We start from the raw sequence: 21649 nt of genomic DNA on the forward strand, positions 1-21649 counted from the left end.
CACCGCCAGATCCCTCGGCGACGACGATATGCGCGAACATGGCCGACTCTACCGATAGATACCCGTCTCCGAAGCCCTCCAGCGGTTTGCCGTTCTATCAGCACAACAGCCCGACCCAGCCGCCTCCGCGCGCCGACGATGCCCGACCGCCGCCCGAGCAGCCACGGCATGAGCACCAAGCAGCGGAGAGCGCTGCTCCACCACCGCCGGACCTGAGCGCCGGCGACCATCATGCGCCGACACCGTCGTCGCTCGGCGCAGACATCAGAGACGCGCGCGCTTCGGTCGCTACACCAGCGCCTGCGCACGCACCGCTTCCCTCCGGCGATGCCACCGACTCTTCCGCCATGGCCAGCTTCAGCGCCTGGGGTACGCCCATGATGGGCCAGAACGGCGCAGTGGGTGGTGTACCTGCAGGCTCTATCGCTTTTGCGCAAGCCAGTGGCTCTCCAGACGCTGCACATTCAGCGCAAGACAAGCACAAAGAGAAGCGAACCAAGGTCAGCCGCGCCTGCGACGAGTGTCGCCGTAAGAAGATCCGCTGCGACGCTATAGACGAGACGGGCAGCGTGCCATGTACCAATTGTGCTCGGTAGGCCTTTGTGTAGCCACGGCTGTAACATGGGAACCCATTCTGACGATGTGTAGGACCGGAGCGCGCTGCGCATTCAGCCGGCAGCCCATGAAACGTGGTCCGAGCAAGGGATATATCAAAGAGCTGGCCGAACGATTGAACACCCTTGAGCAGCAGGTCCATCCTCCTCATCTAGAACAACAGCACCGATATGAGATTCAACAGGTGCAGCAAGCTATGTCAGATGGCTTGCAACACTATCCGCAAGACCCAAGACTCATGCGTGATCCTCGTGCGGGCGACAAGAGGCCCCACGACTTGGCAGAATCACTACAAAATGGCCAGATGACAATACCACCAGCTCCAATGGGACACATGCAACAGACACAATACCCCGCGCAGATGCAACCTCCCGTGAACCCCGGACCTATGCAACCCTTCTGGCGCTATGGTGCACCAAACGATAACCGCCGCGAGACAGTAGGCCTAGCCTATGAACAAGAGGCACCAAACAGCGCGATGCCAGAATTTGATTGGGATGAAGCCGTTATTGAGGAATACTACCGGATTATACACCAGACCTTTCCACTTCTTGCCAATAATAAGAATAGACTTCGACAACGTCTGGCAGAATGCCCAGCTTCACTCAGAGAGGCCTTTTTGGCTGCACTCGATTGTCTCATGCGGACATTCCCGACAACAACTCTGACTCCAGCCTCCGACTATGCGCAGGCTTTGAAGCGTACCGCGGAACTGTTAGCCAAGTATCCTTTCGACAACCCAAGCACACATACAAATGCCACGAATCTGGTTTACCTGCAGACTCTGATTTTGATGGCTTTAGAGAGCGACAACCACGGCCCAGCAACAATCAGAGGCCAGGCAGGACCCAGCCGCGCAGAGTGGCTCGGTCGTGCCGCGGGTGTGGCGGGCCAGCTGGAGATCAACGTCATTCGCACTACAAGCCAGTCATTAGTAGAAGGTGACAGGGACTCCGAGGAGCGTCTAGCGAGGAGAGTATGGTGGGTACTGTTCATCCTGGATCGTTGGCACGCATCTTCGACTGCCGATCTCCTCAAGTTGCCCGAGAACAGTGTAGTGCTCTTGCCCGAGGATCAAATCTTGCTGGGAGAGTCGACGTATAACCTCGCTCGTCTCTCCTTCATCATTGGACACTTGGCAGCAATCCTTACAACAACCAAGACACCTTCAACAGATGTCATGGCGCCTTCTAACCCTGCATCGTCATTGCTTGGTCTCACTCTGGCTGGAGAAATTGATCGCTTCCGCGAGTCCGTGGAGTCTGTCTGGGGTTCGCTGAATCTGGTACATCTCAGCTACCATCACTGTCACTTGCTCATCAAGCGCATGAACCCAACGACTGAGCCCTCGGAATTGGTTGGTCATGCGGTGAAAGTGGCGACTATGCTCAACAGTCGGCTGACACCAGTGACGCCGCTCAATCACCATTTCGGTGCCCTAGCTGCTATGACACTTTGCGAGCTCGCAGACGTTCCGAAGACTCGGGCCGAAGCAGCAAAGGGTCTTGAGCAAATGGCAGAGAGCCTCTCCACCGGGCGCGGATTGGCAGGAAAGCTAGAAAGTGAAGGCTGGGACGGTGCTGTACGTGAACTTGTGAACAAGAAGAGGGAAGCCATGTTGCAGTATGGCGATGGACTGCACGACCTAGCCAATGCAGCGGCAGGTGTGGTCGAGCCCAAGTTCGACCCCACAATGATCACACGCTACGGGTACTTGACGTCTCTAGGCCAAGGCATATTCGGACGAGAGGACTTGGGAGCTTTATAGGCAGTCAAAAATGAATTTCATATCACATTTTCCGTCCTCTTCAGCGCTATATCTACATGCGGTTTCATCGGCCGTGTACGCCACTAGCAGCATCGTGAACTATTCGTCTGATCCCGAACAAGACATCGTCATATTCCCGTTCCTCCTCCTGAGACCCGATGATCATGTTTTTGCAATCAGCCAAGATACCACGCAAGCGTGACAGAATGCTCTGAGGCTGTGCTATCTTCCGCTGTACACCATCCTGTGCCGCGCTTCCATCTTGAGATGAATCGTGCTGCTCGTCCAGATCGTTTGTAGAGTCTTGTGATTGCTGCGCTGTGGGCGTGCCTTTTGATTCTCGAAGGCTTGAAGCTGACGCAGACCGTTTCAAACGTCTAGCCGATCTGGGCGAAAGTTCGATTTTCTCCTGAGGCTTGATCTTCCTCGGTCGTCCCGGTTTCCTCTTCGCAGGCTGCGTGCTTGACGGTCCTGTAGATGCGGTCACTGCTTCGACAAGGGCATCATCTGAATGTTCCACCGACTCAATGTATCCCTCTTGCGCGGAGTCAAGATCTGACGCGATCGACTGTGAGCGGGCAGCGACCACGATCTCCTCCTCGATGCCCTCTTCCTGCCCGTTGCTGGAGCCAGGGAACGAATTGGCGTATGGCGGTTGCGACTTGCGTTTTCGGGCTACATGTGCCGTGTCGGCCATTCGCTTGCGCTTCCTCGTTGACGATTGGGGTATCTGTGAGTTCTCCGCATTGCTGTGCTCTGGTGTACTCGCAACGCCGGAGCCCTCACTCAGAAGAGTCGCTTTAATTCTTGAAGGCGTTTCAGGCTCAGCAGCGGCGCGCACTGCAGCGTTCGTCGCATCGGTGCCAGTCATTTGTTTCGATGCTAACTCGTCTTCCAACTGTAATTGCGCGTTCGACAGCTGAGTGTCAGAAGGCAAGTCGCTGTCGTGCATTACGACATCCTGATCGCTTGACGTTGAGCTATTGACACGTTGATGGTGCAAATCACCGTCGCTCGTAAGTGGCAAGTCGTCCTCAGCGTCTTCATGAGTATCATCTCCAGGGTGGAGGGCACTGTTCTCACTCGTCGGAGGAGGAGAGGACGGAGGGTCAGATGCTGGCGTTCCACGTGACAAGCTTGCATCGGTGCCATGCGCTATCATACCATTGTCCGCTTTAGATTTGGGCCTTGGGGTAGGTGAGGACGGAAGATCATCGCCAGGCAGTGCGTCGTGTGTCTCGGTTCTTGGACTCACGACAATCTTGCCGTCTGCAGTGCGGCGCAGGTCCGAGATGAATTTGAGTTTCGCGTTGCCTTGAGGGTTCGCTATTGGGGAAGTTGTCAATGGGCTAGAGGCAATACCAGGATACGCCTGAGCTTGCAAGCGTTGTCGGTCTTTCACGTCCCGTTGATGTTCGGTCAGGGCCTGGGAGTCAGCTGTCAAGACCTCCTCTGCTGATTCAATTGGGGCGAAATGGACTTGCGAGTCGTCATGACGCGGTTTTGGTTTGGAAGCGCTGTTTCTCGTGGTGTTGAGAGTAGTTTTGCCCATGGACTTCTTGGTTTTCTCAAGCAATTGGTTGATGTAAATGTTCTCGGAAGTGTCAATACGTGGCGTACGTGATCGATGAGCGGTAGCAGCAGCACGTCGGTCGATGAGCGAAATTGATTGTGGCGAGCTCAAATCGCGCAGATTGGATGGTGAGGTTTGTTCTTTTGGATTGGGGAAACCGGGTAGCTTTAGCTCAGTTTGGACTTGCCTCTCTCGAAGCACTGGGAACAACTTAGCTGGATAGTCCAGGCTGGGAGCTAAAGCGAAGGAAGAGTTCCAGAAATCGATGGTGGTGTTCACGATTGCCTGGCTGGAACTCGAGAAGCCAGCGACCAAGAATGGTTCGAGCAGCTCAAGAGCCTGGCTGTCTTTCTGTGGCAGCTTTTCAGAGATCTGGGATAGTAGCTGGAGCCAAACGAGGTTGATATTGTGTTGTAGGTCCTCAAGCATTGTTCTATCCGCAGGGTGTAGGTCTCGGGATAGCGAGGACACCGACATCTGCAAATCTTCGGCCCAAGTAATGTATCCAGTCTGCAGTTTGAGAAATGCGACCTGGAAGAGCGGCGATGGGCATCGTTGGAGGAAGTCAGCTACAGACGACATCAGTGTCGATGTCAGACTGCGATGATCACCATGTAATTTGTCAAATCGCTCGTACGCAAGGTCCAGAATGCGGCCGAAAAATTTGTACACATGGTCGAATGGGTCGAAGGCTTGCATCTTGTAAGGCTCAAGGCTTACGGTCCATAGTGCCTTGCGACTCTGATCAAGTTCAGAACGAGTGCTGGGCCAGACACCACCTTCCGCCATGGCGCTCGCCAATCGCAGTATGGCTACAAGCGAGAGGCGTGAGACCTGCTCGTGGACCAGTCCGGCAAGCGGTTCCATCACAGCCAGGACTATGCCACCGTTCCCAGCGACATGTCGTGCAGATTGGCATGCGGCATTGTACAGCCGAATCATAGAGGCGTTACAATCCTCATCGATGTATTTCAGACCTTCAAGAATGATGCTGGCTGCGCTTTTGAGTGCCACGCCCATGACGAAGGTGTCCTTTTGTGGAGAAAGAGTAGATTGTTTGGTCAGCGTATGGGTGGCTGTATCGGCAACCGCACTCCACAGCTGTCCATGGATATCTTCGTTCTGCTCGGAGCGTGATGCCTTGCTGGCATGCAGTGACCGCTGCAAGAGACCAAGAAGCCCCGATGTCGACACTTTGGCACCAGCGAGTAGTCGCAAGAACCAGAGGGCGGAGTTCTGAATAACGATCGGCGTGCGGAGAGGCTGAGGCGGCTCGTAATACAGAGCGAAGAGCAGCACGAAGGGTGAGCATGCGGTTGGCGTTGACTTCGATGTTCGATGATTCGGTATAGCTTCGACTTCGTCTGTGCTTGTGCGGCTGAGGATATCGTCCACGAAATGTCCAGAGCCCAAGCTTTCTACGGTGACTTCCAGCACAGTCTGATACCTACTCAGCCAGGCTGTCGCATCCTGCTCGAGTGAAAGTTGTGAGGCAGATGCCCACAGTCGGCGGAAGAAGTTGATCAATCCAGCGATGGCATCCTTGAGCTCGTTGGAAGCCTTGACTTCCTGGCTGCCAGCTTCCGCGATTGCTGTCATCAAGGTCCGCCAGCATTCATCGATTGCCGGCTGTACATCTGTCGACTGTGTCATGCCCGCAATGACAATGGGCTCCATGACAGTCATGATGCGAGCCAATCGGGATCGTACCCAGCGCACATCCAGTCGCGGCAAGTCACGGGGGTGAATGGGCTCATTTTCGTTCGCAGCGTTGGCGTTCCACGTTCCGCCAGTCTTCTTCAGCAGCCCGTGCAGGACCCGAAAGGCAATGTTACGACCTTTGCTTCCCGCTTTCGAGATTTTCATGAGAACTGGACCCACGTACATGTCCCAAGCGAGATCCAATTCTTCGTAATCAAGCTCAGGACGCATAGCATAATGTAGCAGGTTGCAGTAGCTCTCCAAGGCGAGCTGTCGTAGCTGATGGGACAGCTCACTGTTACCACGCCTTTCCAGGCCGGCCAGGATAGGCACCTTCAGCATCGACCTCAGTAGCTCCGAGGTAGACGAATCCGGCATGATGGTGAAGACGAGGCGGTTCCAGGCCACGTTGGCAGGTCGCTTCACAGCCATATCGCTCGAATTGAGGCACTTTTGAATGGTCAGGAGCCAGTCCCTGAACTTGGGCCATTTGCCGATGGGATATCGCTTGTTCCGGAAGCAAAGGACAACCGCTACCCATATTTCAGGTACGAGAGGAGCTTTGGCGGTATCTGAAGTCATTGCGATCAATTGCATGTTTAGGTAGTCGCCATAGCTTTGACCCTCTTCAATCTCTTTGTCGCACAGTTCTGATATTGCCTTGGCCGTTTGAGGATACTGACCGAGGGACATACCCATCTGCATACAGACGTCAATGGCGCGTCTTTGGACGTCGTTCACGTTGCTCAGCAGAGCATGGAAGACATGTTCGATCCAATCTCTGATCTTGTTGAGCATCGCTGTAGGAGCTCTCTCGATCAGTCGTTGGTAGATAACTAGCCGAGCGGCGATAATGCTGTTCCGAGCCTCGATGTTCTGCATGACCGCAATGAGTCGTTCCGCGCGTCCCGCTGCAAACACACTCCGAGGGAAGCGCTGTACGCAGAGCAGATGCAGATGGCCTTTGACTAAAGCTTTAGCCATGTCTGCTTGTTCCAGCACGAATATCGAACGATCAATGACAAAGGCTTGGAAGTCGGGATCGAGTAAGCCTTGCGTCTCTGGATCGAACAGGATCGCACAAGTCAAGCTCAATGCCAGCTGCACAATCTGGGCATCCAGACGGCCAGTGGCATCTTTCCACGCAAGATCCCGCGACAGACACTGTGTCACACGTGCCATCTTCTCGGCCAGCGGTTGAGGGTCGGGCACGCGCATGTATGCCTTTATGGAGTTGTTGAGGGCCATATATGCATCACGGCGGGCATCTCTTGATGGACCTTCTAACTGCAACAGAGCAGACTGCAGCATCTGCCGAAAGTCGGCAGGCTGCTGTATCTCGGACGCGCCGTCGGCTGTCGTGCTACCCGTCTCTTCTGGAGATGCCAATGTCGACTGCTTGAGGATCGACTTCAGTGGACGTGAGCCTGAAGTTTGGGCGAGAGGCGAGGAATTGTGTGGTGGCAGTGGCCGTTGTATTAGCCCAGGCGAGCTGGACTGGCCCAGTGCCGGTATTTTGTGGTAGATTGGCCATGGCGAGAAGTCGACCTTTTTGGCAGATCCTCGAGGTTGTGGGGAAACGGTTGCGGCGACGATGGTATTCTTCGATGGCGGCGTATCGGTCGTTCGTGTCGTTATCTTCGTGACAATCGTGGGCTGTGCGTCGGTGCTCTCCACCACGGGTTCGTCGTGTCCCTGCTCGAGGAAACGCAGGGCATCGCCAACCGCGTCGGAAGAGGCATCTCGTGGTGGAGTGGGCGAGCGGGCGGGCAGCGAAGCCAGCAGTGATGGAGACATGATGGGCGGCGGAACAGACGACATAGTCCTTCTCATCCGCTCCTGCCAGGCGGCATTGCTGTGTAGAAAGCGAGTGCAGAGTGCTCGTCGAACACGCTGCTGCCAGTGCTGCAATGAACTGCAGTCGGTGGCGGGTCTATAGCGCCGCGTCGCGACGCGAAGCGAAGCGAAGGGACGCGACGTGATTGACGCTACGCCAGCAAGTGCTCCGTGCTTCTCGTTCACTTCGAGATTGTGGGGAAAGCTTCTTGTCCGCTCTCGTCTCGTCACCACGAACGCACACACTTTAGGAACATGCAGGTCCAAAGCACAGCCGGCGCTAGCGCCCCATCAGGTGAACAAATATCCATGTTCACCCGGATCTACTCGCTGACGCCTGGCGCAGCTGCTCTCCGCGAACTCGAAGGCCTGCTGCAAGAATTGGAACGAAACCTCGAGACTCTCAAGCTGTCTCTGCAAGGTGCGTCGTAGCGAATGCTCAGCTGCACTCGCTCACCGCTGACAACGTGCGCTGCAGAGCAACAGGACGCCCTGACAAAGGTGAAAACTTCCGGACGCAACCCGCAAACTGCGACCCCTATCTTCACACGGCAGGTACGGACAATGTGGCTGCACGTGGCTGATAGTATGCTCACAACGGCCCTAGGCGATCTCTACACTATCCCAATATGCTCTGGATCTGCACAAATCAAACGAAGCCTCGAGAGAAGCGCTTCGCTGCCTCGCAAACGCCTTCTTGCTGCATGAACCTTCGAGACAGGTCTTTGTCGACCTAGGCTATGCGCACAAGGCCGCCGATCGCCTAACTGTCGACGATCACGATGACGAGTTCCTCATCGCACGCATACTGTTCTACATGACCTACAATACGACCCTCGACTTCCAAATACTGCTCGACCAGCATAGCCTTGCGGAGAACATCAATCGCCACATCTCTCGTCATGCTAATGCCTATTCGAAGTCTGCGAAGCGGAAGTCAGCGACGGCTGTCAGCCGCGAAGCAGCCATGAGTGAGACATGCAAGTTGATGTTCAATGTCACACATTACTATCCTGATTCGGTACCAAAATTCACACCAGCAATCGAGCCAATTATCAATATCCTTCGACTTCACGACCTACCCGATCCGCCACTCCAGCCACCGACCAGCTACCTCATAAATGCTTTGCTCAATCTTGATCTGCAAGCTGCCGAGAGAAGGACTCCGTTAGGTCGTGAAGCCCGGTCGAGCCCGATGTTTCCTTACTCTGATACCGAATCTTTCGTCAATAGATTGATCGACATTCTGGACGCTGCGATTCGCAAACAACCAGAACGGGATCTCGACCAAGCCGCCGCTCCGCTCTGCACACTGCTGAGAAGACTATACGAGCTTGCGACATCTCAGATGAAGGCTTACATGCGTTGGCTGCTTCTGCCAAATACCAAGGATCGGGAGAAGCCCCTCGGCCAGGGAGATACTTTGTCCGCTCGATTACTCCGGCTCTCGTGCTCGCCAAACCTGCCCACTCTACGAGGGAACATTTCGGCGTTGCTGTTCGAGCTCAGCGACAAAGATGCCAACAAGTTCGTCCAGAACATTGGCTACGGATTCGCGTCCGGTTTCCTGGCGAGCCAAAACATTCAAGTTCCTGCGAATGCTGCAGATGCTAGTAGTTCCGCGGATGCGAACGACTTCAATCCCATTACAGGTCAGCGATTGTCGGCTGAAGACCGCGAGGAGCATGGCTCTGAGCCGATGACGGAGGAGGAGAAGGAGAGAGAAGCGGAGAGGTTGTTCGTATTATTCGAAAGGCTAAAAGCGACCGGGGTCGTTGATGTCAAGAATCCCGTGGAAAGGAGATTCGAAGAGGTTGACGACTAAGGCTCCAGCTGTTGCCCAATCGAGAAGCCATCATTTTACTGCATGCGGAGCCGTGCTTACATTGTTCAAGCCGGCATGATTAACATTTCGCGATCGTGGAGCTCTGCGAATCTGTCCAAGGTGATCTCGATTGTTAGGGTTAGGGTTACAGCGTCTTTCAACACCACATCAATATATTCCGACCCCACTGCAACTGCACGTGAGTGGCAGCTGCAATGCATACCTGTTTCCGTTTTCGTGAGACCATCATTTGTAGGCTAATTTAAATGTGTGCTCGAGATGCTCTGGTCGACTTTGCTATATCTCCATATTTCCTGTACCTACCAAAGTGCTCTTTCCCACTTCCCCAACCCCTATGCCCAAACACACGCCTAGAACCAGGACCGTGGTTCGTGCCTGGACCATTATAACAAGGACCTGACATCAAACTCCATTGACGATAATGATATCTCAGTCGAAAAGTTTTGTTTCGAATCCGCGCAGTCTCGCTGCCGAAGCGAGTAATTGTCATGAGATCTACAGAACGCTATCACCTATACAAACATGAACATCATATGATTGCTCCTTATGAGTGCCCTTTAAACAAAGACCGCAACAAGCTTGACTCTTTCTTGGGCTTGCTCTTCACCTTCTCACTTCTGCTCCGTCGACTACTGGTGGAGCTGACAACACTCTTAGATTTCTTCTTACGCTCCTTCTTTTCTTGCTTGGTCTCCAGTGGTTTGAAGTCAGCTTCAGTCAGCCTGCCTTCCTCGATGAGAGTCCGTGTAGCGACGGGCGTGATGAATTCGCCCTCGACACTGGTGCCGAGAGATTCTGCACCGACATCCGCAATGCCTCGTCGCCACTTCTCGATGCGATCGAGCTCGCGGAGTTCTTCCATTTCTTCAGGTCCGTTGGCTCCAGCCTCGGCCGGAAGAGGCCCCTCAAGTAAACGCTCCTCGTCGTTCCTCGCTTGTATCTTCTTGATGATCTTGTATCCGCCGAATGCTATTATCGTTACTCCGATGCCAACGCCGGCAGCAATGGCAAACTGAGGACTCGCCAACAGCGCCAGAATCGCCGGATAAGATGTCTTCATGGCTGCCAAAGCGCCAGGGGCCATCTTTGCAGCGATGTTGGAAATTTCGGCCAACGTCAACGCTACCGCAGCCATTGCATCGGGGTTCTTTTGCAAATTGTCGATCATTGCGGTTGCCGAATGTTGAACGCAGTTGCCTTCGTCAAGCAGGCGTTGCAGGTAGGTCATCTTGTCTCGAAGTACCACTTCGTCCTCGGCTTTCTTCTCAGGCAGCGGAGGCGGCAGCTCTCCATAAGCCAAATCCATATCAATGTCGTCAAGACTCGTGCTCCGAACCTTGGGGCGATGTTTACGACGTAGCTCCATGCCATCAGTGTGGCGGCGTGCGAGCTCTCCCACCCGAGGCTCATCATCTTCGAGAGAGTTCTGTCCACCAACCAACGCTCGATTGTTCTGTGTCCCATTCGTCTGATCATTGACGACAAAGCTGTCGGTAGCACCACGTGTTACACGAGGACGGCCATCCCGGTGAGACGGCACGGGCTTCCGCCGCACCGAACGACCATCATCACTGCCTCTCCGCGAGCTCCGCCTAGAAGGCTGATTGTCGTCCTCAAGCGCCAAAGCATCCAGCTGCTGCCGGACCTTGCGCTCTCTACTGCGAGCTTCTCGTTCACCTCTCCGCTGCGCTTGGATTTCCGCCTTTCGCTCGTTGTAGGCGCTCTTGGCTTCGGTGAAGACGTTGACCAAGTGTTTCGATGTGCTGACGATCTTGCCGCCCTTGTTCACGATCGTGATAGTCTGGTTGGCCGCGGGCATGACGAAGCCACGTCCCTTTGTGGGTGCGGCAGACAGAAGAGGGTGGCAGTGGGTTGTCTGCGTTCTGGTGTCGTGAAGTGAGGTCGGGAGAGGTGCATCTATCTAGGTTAGGCACGCGGGCGCTCTGGGCGGGCGGCGGCGCAGTGCGTCTGGATAAGAGCTGGACAAAGACCAGAAATGGCGCTTGGGGACGACAACAAAGCAAAGCGCCGTCGCTGTGCCCAGCCCAGCCAGCCAGCCAGCTCGATGTCGGCGTTTGCCTGCGATTCGCTCGTTATATCGGCGCTGCAGTGCTTTGGGCGGCAGCGGCAAGAAGAGCACCCACGCTCATGCGCTGGCAGCAAGCAATTGTTTCTCCCTCGTGTGGCTCGCCTTACCTTGTCCACAGCACGGCAACCCAGCCATTGCGACGGCCGCGGCAGCGTGCCCACTCGATATGAGCGCCCAACGACCCGCCCTGGGGAAGAGGCGGTCAGCCGTCGCAGTGGTAAAAGACAGGTGAGAGGAGCCAGCCGGGGAAGAACATCCCGCGCCCACTTTTCATCGTCATTCGTCACTACACGCGCCACTCGTGGCGGAGTAAAGCCACACAGACGCGAACGCGAACGTCTGTCACGGAGTCAGGAGAAGACGGCTCACGTGTGTCCCCGACAGCGACCCGTGACGCTATTACAAGCACAAAGGTCTTGGTCCATCGCTACATACTCATACATCGTCGCGGGCTGGTGCCGACGACGTGACGTCTGCTGGCTTGCACAGTCGTGTTCGGACACTACAACCACAGCTTCACTCGTAATTTGCATATAGTTCGACCTACCGAGAATGCCGCCCAAAATTCCATCCTAGGTCATCGTCGTCGTCCTCATCACCGTCCTCATCGTCCTCGTCATCCCTCCCTTCCTGCCTATTCACGTCGTCTGCAGCACGGGGCAGCGAGGACGTAGATGAGTCTATTGCTTGACCAGGCGGCCGTCGTGCAGGGATGCTTTGAGACGTATCTGCCTGTCGCAGAGACGTTGTGGAATCTGCATGGCGCAACGCTTCTCGTCGAGCGCGCAGTCTCTTCGCTCGCTCTTCGAGTCCGTCCATGGCCTCGAATTCTTCCTCGAGCGCTTTCGCAGCATCTTCGCGCTCGGCCTCCAGTTCAGCATCTCGCGATGCACGTTGCGCACTTTGCTCCGTTTTGGCGATTTCATCCGCCGTCATAGGTGGAGCTGAGATGGTGGCTGTGGCTTGATTGATAGTTTCTGCTTCCATCAAGGCGAGCTCGCGGTCCAAAGCAGCTAATTCGGCAGCATGCTCCTCGCTGTCCACTTGGATTTCTTTTTCCGTGCTGTCTGCAGCCGTGTGCCTGTTTGGGGGCTCGGACGGCTCCTGTTCCAGATCGAGTGCTTGAGGTTGAGGTTTAGGTGATGCAGGTCTGGGCTTCTTGCCACCAGGACTGTCCAGCCCTGCAGACGCTTTGCGTTTCTTGCCATTACTCTCAGCAGTGGCCTTTTGGTTTCTTGCTGCTGTTGTCTCTTTAAGAAGCAGTCGTACGTCGGCCATGATGGACGTGGTTGTTTCCGTGACAGTCGAGCCAACCAAGCCAACGTCGGCAAGTATGCCGGCCCGGGTAATGCCGTTAACGTGTTTGATAAGCGAGTGAGCCAGATAGGCATGTGAGCCAGCCGAAATACCACGTGATTTGAGATTCTGCGAAAATGCAAATCTCGACACCCCTAGGCGCTATCGACTTGCGAATACGTAGATACCTTCTGCTCTAGAGGCTCTATGATATTTCGAAGTTTGGAGGCGCTATGATATATAGGATAGGAAATCGCTACTTTAAAAGTAGTGGGACTATCAAAAGTTATCGTAGACGAAGTACCAGAAGGCAGGGGAAACTTTCAACTTCGGATTCTGCTTATGCGTACCTAATTTGCTTCCTAAAGTACTTCTCTAGAAATCTTACCTGCTTGCGTTGTCGTGCCGCACGTCCGAAAATCGATCGATTTTGGCTTGGCTCACATGCCTATCTGGCTCACTCGCTTATCAAACACGTTAGCCGTGTTGAGCTTGGCAACTCTCCTCCATCGCCATCACCCTCGCTTCCTTCTGCATCATCACACTGAACGACCAACTTACACCACATTGAAACCGACGCGCACCTCTGCGCGCCGTCTGTCGCCTCGATTTGGCGATCATTCCTGGACTATTGGCCGTGTATTTACCGCGCACGCGGAGGCGCCGGCGCAAAGGAGCTGGACCACGCAGACGGCGCAAACTTCCAAACCATTCACCAGAACGTCGCGTGCCGCTGTCGCAACAGCGGCGCATCGCAACCCGCAGGTGAGTGGTGCACAAACTCGCCTGGTCTGAATCGAGTGGCGGGCAGCCGGCATCATCTGGAGCGAGGACGCGCATTGCGCACTGTTGGCAGAGGACGTGTTTGGGCGAGCAGCAGCAGTCGGCTGGACTGCTGTACTTGTAGCTAGATACCTGTGAAGTTTTGAGAGCGTCTAAGTCCTTGCGTATTTCTCTGCCGTCACCTCGCATCACGGCGCGCGCGTCGCCGCTCTATGCCACGAAACATGTCAGGTAAGCAAAACACGACCCAAGGCTGTTCGGCGCCTGTTGCACGGCGACAGCGACCGTCAGCCTCGAAGTCTCCGACGGCGCCTTATGGCGCTATGTGTCCAGTGGGTCACTTACTGACGCTATTGCAGACGAACCACGTCGATCCGGTCGGGCCACCAAAGGGCAGCACAAGAATGCTTCTTCCTCTCCTGCACCAAGTGCAAAGCCGGCCAAAGGAAGCAAGCCCAAGGGCAGTAAGAAGTCGGAGCGGGAGCCAGCCACGCAGCAAAATCATGAGGGAGCGGACGATGAAGAGGAGGAGGAGTTGATTCGCTGTATTTGCGGCAATGACAATCCCAAGGACAAACGCGCCTTCATCGGGTGTGATGCATGCACTGTATGGCAGCACAACGTCTGCATGGGTGTGCACGACGACGAGGATGATGTGCCTGAGCACTATTTCTGCGAAGAATGTCGGCCGCAAGAGCATCTCGAGACCGTGCAGGCCATTCGTCGTGGAGAGAAGATTTGGGAAACTCGTAACAAAATCTTCAACAACGAGAAGAAAATGAGCAAGAGCCGCAAGAGCAAAGCCAAGAATGGCGAAGACTTCAGGCCCGGTTGGCTCAAAAAGGACGTACCGCCAGAGCCAGCTGATCTAGAAGGAGACCATGAGCCCGAGGCCGAGCCGGAGACGAAGGAGACGAAGGAGGCCAAAGAAGTACAAGACACACAAGAAGCGAAGCAGACACAGGAGACACAAGAGGTCAAGCCTTCTGTAGAGGACACAGCAGACAGTGCTCCGCAGCATGGTAACGGGAAGGAGAGCTCTCCTGAGGTGGGAAACAAGCGCAAGAGAGCTGTGGCAAAGCACGACGAAACAACTCCAGACGACGCTCCGACTCGCCCTAGCCGACAGGAGAAACGTCGCAAGTCGTCCGCTGCGCCAGGAAAAGCTGCCACAGCAACCACTGCGACGCCTGCCGATGCGGATACCGCTTTGGTGAACATTAACGAGCTGCCCCCGAATCGTCAGAAGCCTGCAAAGGCATTGGCAGATATCATCACTACGGCTGTGCGAGATCGTGTCAAGTCCGACTTCAAGATACCAAAAGGTGAAACCGCGGAGAGTCTGGGTGCTTTGCATGGCGCACGTATCGAATATGCCGTGCACATGAACTATGAGGGCAACTCGCAAGCATATGGTGTTCAATGTAGAGCTTTGTTCGCGAATCTCAAGAAGAACCATGTCTTGGTGCAGCGTATCCTGAAAGGCTCGCTGTCCGCGGACGAGATAGCAACGATGAGTAGCAGCGACATGGCCAGTGAGGACCTTCAGCGTGAGCGAGCTGAGATGAAGGAAATGCTTGATCGCCAAGCGACGGTCGATCAACCGGAAGGACCAAGATATGCACAAGACCACAAGGGCTACCATCTCATCGAGGGTGAAGGTCAGACTGCTCCGCCTGTGCAAGCTGCGGATTCGAACCCAGTTGCGCAAAGCGCATCACCACCACAGCCGGCCAAAGCCCCTTTGGCCGTCGATACTAGCAAACAAACAGCAAGCAATCGTCGTTCTTCCAGTCAACAATTTGACATGAACAACATTTGGGCCAAGACTGCAAACTCGCCGACGCTGCCAACCGGACAAGGCGGACCTGCACGTCCCGCGCAGGCGTCGACACGCCGTCGCAGCTCTGTACATCGCCCGCAAGCACCACAGAATGGTGCTAAGGATGATCCTGATGTCGATCGGATGCTGCAAGATAACGATGATACGTATCCCCAAGCAGAAGGCGAGGGGAGCACGGTCGTGTGGAGGGGAAAGGTAGTGCAGACCAGTGAAGAAAGCGCTCCTGTTGTCAACGCACGGTTCGTGGCAGGACGTGATTTGCAGCCGGTCACGCTGTGGCAGAATCTACTCCCTCAAACGCTTTCTATCGATGGCAGGCTTCAAATACCGAAAGCCGAAGAGTATTTGTGCGGGCTGCGATGGAGCTCCAGCAGCGACGTCTCAGTGTTGCAGCTCACGCCGGGCGAGAATATCGAAGCCTTCAACAGCGTCTTTGACTACTTCCACAGCCGCCAACGCTATGCGGTCGTGGAGAAGGACAAGCCGGCGATGGTCAAAGACCTATACATCATACCCGTGGAAGCTGGCGAGGCTCTTCCGGGTCACATTAATATGCTCGAGCACTGTACCTTGCGCAAGCCGGTCCAGGAGCGCACCATGCTCGCCACGCTCATCATAGCGCGTGCACCCGACAGTCCTATCAAAGACGCCGGACCTCAGCAGGCTTCGGCGAACGGACATCTCCCACCACACGTGCGACAGAGCATCGGTGGACCGGCAGGATCCCCGTTGAATGCACAGCACCCAAACTTTTCGCCATCCAATGCTGTTCAAGCGCAACCTGCGTATGGCGGCCCACCGGCTTTCCCTCCAAATCCGTACGGACCACAGGCGCAGCACCACTCGCCTCCCGCGCAGCCCGTTCAGCAACAGCCGCACGCAAACCCACTCGTCAGCCAAATCCTAGGCGACCTTCAGTACGCGCCGACAGCGCAGCTCATCTTCAATTCGGCCCCCAATATCAGCACTGATCAGTTGCAAAACCTGCGTGCCATTCTGGAAGAAGATGTGAATGCCCGAACAGATTTCGAAGCACTAACTCGAAGGCTGTATGCTGGCGGAAGATAGTTTCTGCAATTATTACCCATGGTATGACTCAGTTTGGCAATGTCGAGTAGTTGCACTGTAGTTCCCTGCGGCCATCGGAGGCTGCAATGTGAGGGAAGAAGCTAGGATGAGATAGGCATGAACTGTACATAAAATTGTCCTCGAAGGAAGCATGAATGAGAACAGCATGAATGGCTCGCGCCACGTAGCAATGTAGCCAAATGCAAGCATCAAAGTATCTCTATTGTGTCTTGCAACGTGAATGACTGTGCATGTTGCAGAGGGGTTGTCCACTGTGCAAAATGTGGGGTCTGCGTCGGCTGAGTCACCCATGCGGGCAGACATGTGAAATTGTGGGAGCAGTGACTTTGTGTCTGCACCACTCCATCACAACCACAACATGGCAGCCCAGCAAGCAGCAGACGCGGTGAAGGATGCCGTCAACACCGTGACCGAGAAGGTGTCGTCGCTCACGACGGGCGCTGGCAGCAACGACAATGGCACGGACAATGCCAACACCGGAGGCACCACACCGAACTTGGTCTTGGACGAGGTCACTGGCGAGAAGGTGTCCAAGTCGGAGTTGAAGAAGCGAATCAAGGCGAGAGAGAAGGAGGCTAAGAAGGCTGCCGCACCGCCCAAGCAAGCGCCAGCGAGCAGCAAGAAGAAGGTCGGCGGTGCACAGGACGACGAGGCACAGCTCAACCCAAACCAGTACTTCGAGATTCGATCCCGTGCTGTTAAGCGTATGAAGGAGACGAGCAGCCCCAACCCATACCCGCACAAATTCCACGTCACCTACGATCTGCGCGACTTTGAGAAGGACTTCGGACACCTCAAGAAGGGCGATGTGCTCAAGGATAAGGCTATTAGCGTGGGCGTGCGCATTTACAATATTCGTACATCTGGGGAGAACTTGCGTTTCTACGAGGTGGCTGTCAATGGCGCCGAGATTCAAATCATGGCTCAGAATCTGGAGAGCACGAGCGCTACACCCTTCGCCGAGCAGCACGATATCCTGCGTCGTGGCGACATTATTGGTGTGACAGGATACCCAGGGCGAACCAGCCCCAAGCGTGAGGACAACCCGGGCGAGCTCTCTATCTTCGCTCAAGAGGTCACATTGTTGGCACCGTGTCTGCACCAAATTCCTTCTGAGCACTATGGCTTCCGAGACCAGGAATCGCGGTACCGCAACCGCCACCTTGACATGATCATGAACAAGAGCACGGTTGACACATTCATCGCACGATCCAAGATTGTGCGATATGTGAGGAATTACTTTGACAACAATGGATTCTATGAGCTTGAAACTCCCATCCTTCTCAAGTCTGCTGGTGGCGCCACAGCCAAGCCTTTCTTCACACATCACAACGACCTGAACATGACTCTCGCTTTGCGTATTGCCACAGAACTGCCACTCAAGCAGCTCGTGATAGGTGGTATTCACAGAGTCTATGAGCTCGGTCGCCAATTCAGAAATGAGGGCATTGACCTGACTCACAACCCAGAGTTCACCACCTGTGAGTACTACGAAGCCTTCGCTGATGTTTACGATGTCATGGAACGCACCGAGGAGCTGGTCGAAGGAATGGTCAAGTTCGTAACAGGCGGACTTCAAACCAAGTTCACCACAGTCGACGGTGAGGTGTACGATGTCAACTGGGCCAAGCCTTGGAAGCGGATAGAGATGATTCCCGCACTTGAGGAGGCGTGCGGGGAGAAGTTCCCTCCAGGAGACCAATTGCATACAGCAGAGACCAACGAATTCCTGCGACGCATGCTCAAGAAGACTGGCCTCGAATGCACGCCTCCATTGACCAACGCGCGCATGATCGACAAGATGGTGGGCGAATTCATCGAAGAGAAGTGCATCAATCCTACCTTCATTACTGGGCATCCACAAGTCATGAGTCCTCTGGCCAAGTACCATCGCGCGAATGCCGGACTTTGCGAACGTTTCGAAGCATTTGTCTGCAAGAAGGAAATTGTGAATGCATACACCGAGTTGAACGACCCATTCGATCAGCGATTGCGTTTCGAGGAGCAGGCCAACCAAAAGGCTCAAGGAGATGATGAGGCACAGCCACTGGATGAAGGCTTCTTGAACGCACTCGAGTATGGTTTGCCACCTACCGGTGGATGGGGTATGGGAATTGATCGTATGGTCATGTTCTTGACGAACAATTACAGCATCAAGGAGGTGCTCACCTTCCCATTCATGGTATGATTATTATGTGACCTTCGGAGTTCTCCGTTGCATTGACTGACTCGTATTACAGAAGGATGAAATTCAGGCTCCAAAGCCTAAGGCGGCTGAGGTGGTGGACGTCGAGCCTGTGCCAGTGGAAGGAATCAGTAAGCAACGAACCACTCCCCACATTCCAAGCAGCTGCTAACGATTTGTAGCGCACAAGTGATCGAATAGCCATCTATCGAAGATGCGAGGTTCCCCTCAGCTTCTCAACTTCCCCTCTATGCAACTGTGTATTGGATCGTCCATTGGCATAGATGCAACCACTGCAGCACTGCCGTCAGAGTCGGGTAGCTTGTGTGGAAGGGGCATGACGATTGTGATGAGGAAAATGGTGCAACGTGGCTGATACCCAAAGAAAACTGCTGGCGCTCCGACAATTGCCACAACTTGGTGTAGTAGAAAAGTGCATATCTGCAGCACATGCTCAGCCAAACGGCATAGACGAGAAGAGACTAGAATTACACTGTTGCTATGCACCCTATTACTCATACAGATGACACTTTGCTGAGAGACCCTTGAGCAGCTTTTGTCAGCGAGTCCGCAACAGCCAACGCTGTAGAAGCGAGGAAATATTTGGAGCCATTCAAAGATGCTGCACCATCATCGCCGCCGGCCGTGGAGGGCACACCGTCAGTGTTGGCATCCTGACTGTCGCCATCATGATCGGTTCTTTTCCTTGCAGCCTTCAATGTCAATTTAGTGCTCGGGCCAAACACGGTGCCACCGTCCACCTCCTTGTACTCCAGTCGCAAGTCATTGTCGGGTGTGTCAAACTTTGCACCCTGTAGCTCTTGCTGCTGAGCTTCAAGGAAGTCATTTTTGAGACCGAATATCCGACTCTGCGTCTGCTCGAACCTCTCCAGGAGATATGTGACAGGGATCTGTTGATCTGCGCCTGGTGTTTGTGTCTGGCCGCTGACAAGCGATGATGGCAGAAGAATGTTCAATTCTGGCGGTGCAGACAAGACTTCGTCCTTTGCTTGCATCGACCGTTGTACCTCCCGCGCAAAATTCGCGATCTCTGGATCTTGTCGAGCAGCGTCCAGATCGGCGAATAGTGTTTGATTTTGTGTGAACAGGAGGTCCACGGCATTGCATGGCAACGGGACTTGCATTATCCGTGTCTGTACGATGGCTCGCATTCCAGCGAACATGAGTTCGCGCTCTTCATCTGCTGAAAATCCGAAGAGAAGCTGGACTTGTGGCAGGGAATGTGAGGTTTTCTCCTGGGTGGGCTTTGGAACAAGATGGACCCTCAATTGTGGTGCTCCAAGGTCAATAGGCGCCCTCGTCTCTTTGACGGCATCTCCTGAGTGGATGCGATGTGGTGCTCGATAGGTACCGATACTTGATAGAGCACTTTCGATGCCCGGAAGACGATACTGCGTGATTCTGTGCTTGACTGCTTTCTGGTTGTTCGGCTGTGCATCTGTTTGAAGAAACTTGACAAAATCGGCCCGCCAGTTGCTCGATAATCCTCCATTTCCTCTCCAATAGCCGGAGAGCTGGCTTTCAGTTGCTTCCGACTGTAGCATTGATTCACCTTCATGGAGTCGCTCTGTAATTTCAGTAGCAATGCGATGTCTTTGCGCAGATGACATCTCAGTACCCGCAGGAAACTCCTGGTATGCTTGTACTTGACGAGCGAGATCTTCGCTCCTCTGTCGTATGTGCAGTCCGTTGACGCTGCTGTCCACTGGCAACAGGGAAGGCTTGCGCTTGTCACCTCGAGAGAATGATGATGGAATGTATGCAGATGTGGTCGTTGCGGCAGAGAATGTGGACAGATTCAGCATTGAAAGGAGCAGACGGCGAGCATGATTCGCGCCAACGTCAGTCCTGTTGTATATGGTGATCAAGTTACGCCCTTGGCTGACAATCACAGACTTGGTAGTTCTCGAAACGAGCGCCAATTCCTCATCACTGCAGTACGCGCTAGCAGGCACGCCAAGATCGGCGAAATTGATACGCATTGGTCGAACAGCGGACAACGCCAGTTCGAGCTGGTAGGCGACCTCTTCCGCGTCCCTTCTGCGGCCAGTGATCCTCAGAATGCTGTCTGGCGGGTATTGCTCGATCTTTGTAGCCTCCAAAAGAAAGGGAGCAGAGATCAGATTTTGGTAATAGGAGTTGTCATCTGTACCTGAGAGGTCGAAGAGCATTGACAGCTGCCATGGCTGTAGAGCGAGCTCAAGCTCTCCGACCTCCTGTTCTTCGGAGAAGACAGTCACTCCCCAGGCAAGACGAAGGACTCGCTCGGCAGTGCGCAGTTTCCTACTCGCCACGCTCGGTTTGACAAGCTTCGTGCGGCGAACTTGCAGAGGCGTGCGATCCGGTTGCCACGGCGATGCCTGCAAGCCTTTTCCATGTGCCTTTAAAGCAGAACCTGCTGCCAGACGAGCATCAGGGCGGAAATTGGCTCTGAGGTATTGCAAAAGTTGGGGCAGTTTGTAGTCATGGGCCAGGCGCTCTCGTAGAGTCTCAAACTGTGCGGTTTCCAGTATAGATGAATCCGGCCGCAACGAGTCGATCGATGCATTTACCTCGACCTCGTCCGGAGCGGGGCCTTGACCGGTGATGGCATCCTCTACCTCTCGAGCGCTAAGTGAGCTGTGCCCGGGGCGTGGCGCGGGCGTGATGGTGTCGTCCTGAGCATCGCGGAGCACAATCACGCTGGTGGCCTCGTTGAGAGCCTTGCGCTGCAGCTCGGCCGACTCGACGCGCTGCCGCTTCCGGCCCTTGCCCACGATGCGCTCATGACCCTGCAGCTGCAGTGTCTTCCAGGAGGTCGGCGACGGGGAGTGATATGCACGATTCGTGGGAGTACGGGCAGCGGAAAGTGCCAGGAAGCCACCGAGGCGTGCTCTCGCAGCAGCAGGAGCGTCGCAGGACAGCACTTCCCGGAGACGAGTACTCACGCGCATGAATGGTGGCAGTCGACAGGCGGTGGTCGTGGCAGAGGCTCATCGGAAGTGTCGCCAGTGCCAAGACGCGC

At 54.7% G+C, this 21649-nt stretch overlaps 8 protein-coding genes across 8 annotated transcripts; 4 read left to right on the forward strand and 4 right to left on the reverse strand.

Annotated features, from left to right (window-relative positions):
* Positions 1-38: 38 nt before the first annotated feature.
* On the forward strand, positions 39-2383 carry RHO25_001829 (uncharacterized protein; the record flags this gene model as incomplete). The annotated part of the gene is made up of 2 exons (XM_023594429.2): positions 39-592; positions 649-2383. 2 exons carry the CDS (start codon positions 39-41, stop codon positions 2381-2383), a joined length of 2289 nt encoding a protein of 762 aa, XP_023460321.2.
* A 64-nt stretch (positions 2384-2447) lies between these two features.
* On the reverse strand, positions 2448-7454 carry RHO25_001830 (uncharacterized protein; the record flags this gene model as incomplete). Its single annotated transcript, XM_023594430.2, has 1 exon — positions 2448-7454. One exon carries the CDS (start codon positions 7452-7454, stop codon positions 2448-2450), a length of 5007 nt encoding a protein of 1668 aa, XP_023459187.2.
* A 294-nt stretch (positions 7455-7748) lies between these two features.
* Positions 7749-9318, forward strand: RHO25_001831 (uncharacterized protein; the record flags this gene model as incomplete). The annotated part of the gene is made up of 3 exons (XM_023594431.2): positions 7749-7914; positions 7972-8048; positions 8101-9318. 3 exons carry the CDS (start codon positions 7749-7751, stop codon positions 9316-9318), a joined length of 1461 nt encoding a protein of 486 aa, XP_023459188.1.
* Positions 9319-9883: 565 nt separating this feature from the next.
* Positions 9884-11158, reverse strand: RHO25_001832 (uncharacterized protein; the record flags this gene model as incomplete). The annotated part of the gene is made up of 1 exon (XM_023594432.2): positions 9884-11158. One exon carries the CDS (start codon positions 11156-11158, stop codon positions 9884-9886), a length of 1275 nt encoding a protein of 424 aa, XP_023459189.1.
* An 813-nt stretch (positions 11159-11971) lies between these two features.
* Positions 11972-12706, reverse strand: RHO25_001833 (uncharacterized protein; the record flags this gene model as incomplete). The annotated part of the gene is made up of 1 exon (XM_023594433.2): positions 11972-12706. The coding sequence occupies one exon, from the start codon at positions 12704-12706 to the stop codon at positions 11972-11974; it is 735 nt and encodes a 244-aa protein (XP_023459190.1).
* Positions 12707-13731: 1025 nt separating this feature from the next.
* On the forward strand, positions 13732-16418 carry RHO25_001834 (uncharacterized protein; the record flags this gene model as incomplete). The annotated part of the gene is made up of 2 exons (XM_023594434.2): positions 13732-13738; positions 13867-16418. The coding sequence occupies 2 exons, from the start codon at positions 13732-13734 to the stop codon at positions 16416-16418; spliced, it is 2559 nt and encodes an 852-aa protein (XP_023459191.2).
* Positions 16419-16797: 379 nt separating this feature from the next.
* On the forward strand, positions 16798-18817 carry CLA4 (Protein kinase; the record flags this gene model as incomplete). Its single annotated transcript, XM_023594435.2, has 3 exons — positions 16798-18621; positions 18680-18755; positions 18807-18817. The coding sequence occupies 3 exons, from the start codon at positions 16798-16800 to the stop codon at positions 18815-18817; spliced, it is 1911 nt and encodes a 636-aa protein (XP_023459192.1).
* Positions 18818-19139: 322 nt separating this feature from the next.
* RHO25_001836 (uncharacterized protein) lies at positions 19140-21578 on the reverse strand (the record flags this gene model as incomplete). Its single annotated transcript, XM_023594436.2, has 1 exon — positions 19140-21578. The coding sequence occupies one exon, from the start codon at positions 21576-21578 to the stop codon at positions 19140-19142; it is 2439 nt and encodes an 812-aa protein (XP_023459193.1).
* Positions 21579-21649: the final 71 nt, after the last annotated feature.

Source organism: Cercospora beticola, chromosome 1, assembly GCF_033473495.1.
Source record: "Cercospora beticola chromosome 1, complete sequence".
Classification (NCBI taxonomy): Eukaryota; Fungi; Ascomycota; class Dothideomycetes; order Mycosphaerellales; family Mycosphaerellaceae; genus Cercospora; species Cercospora beticola.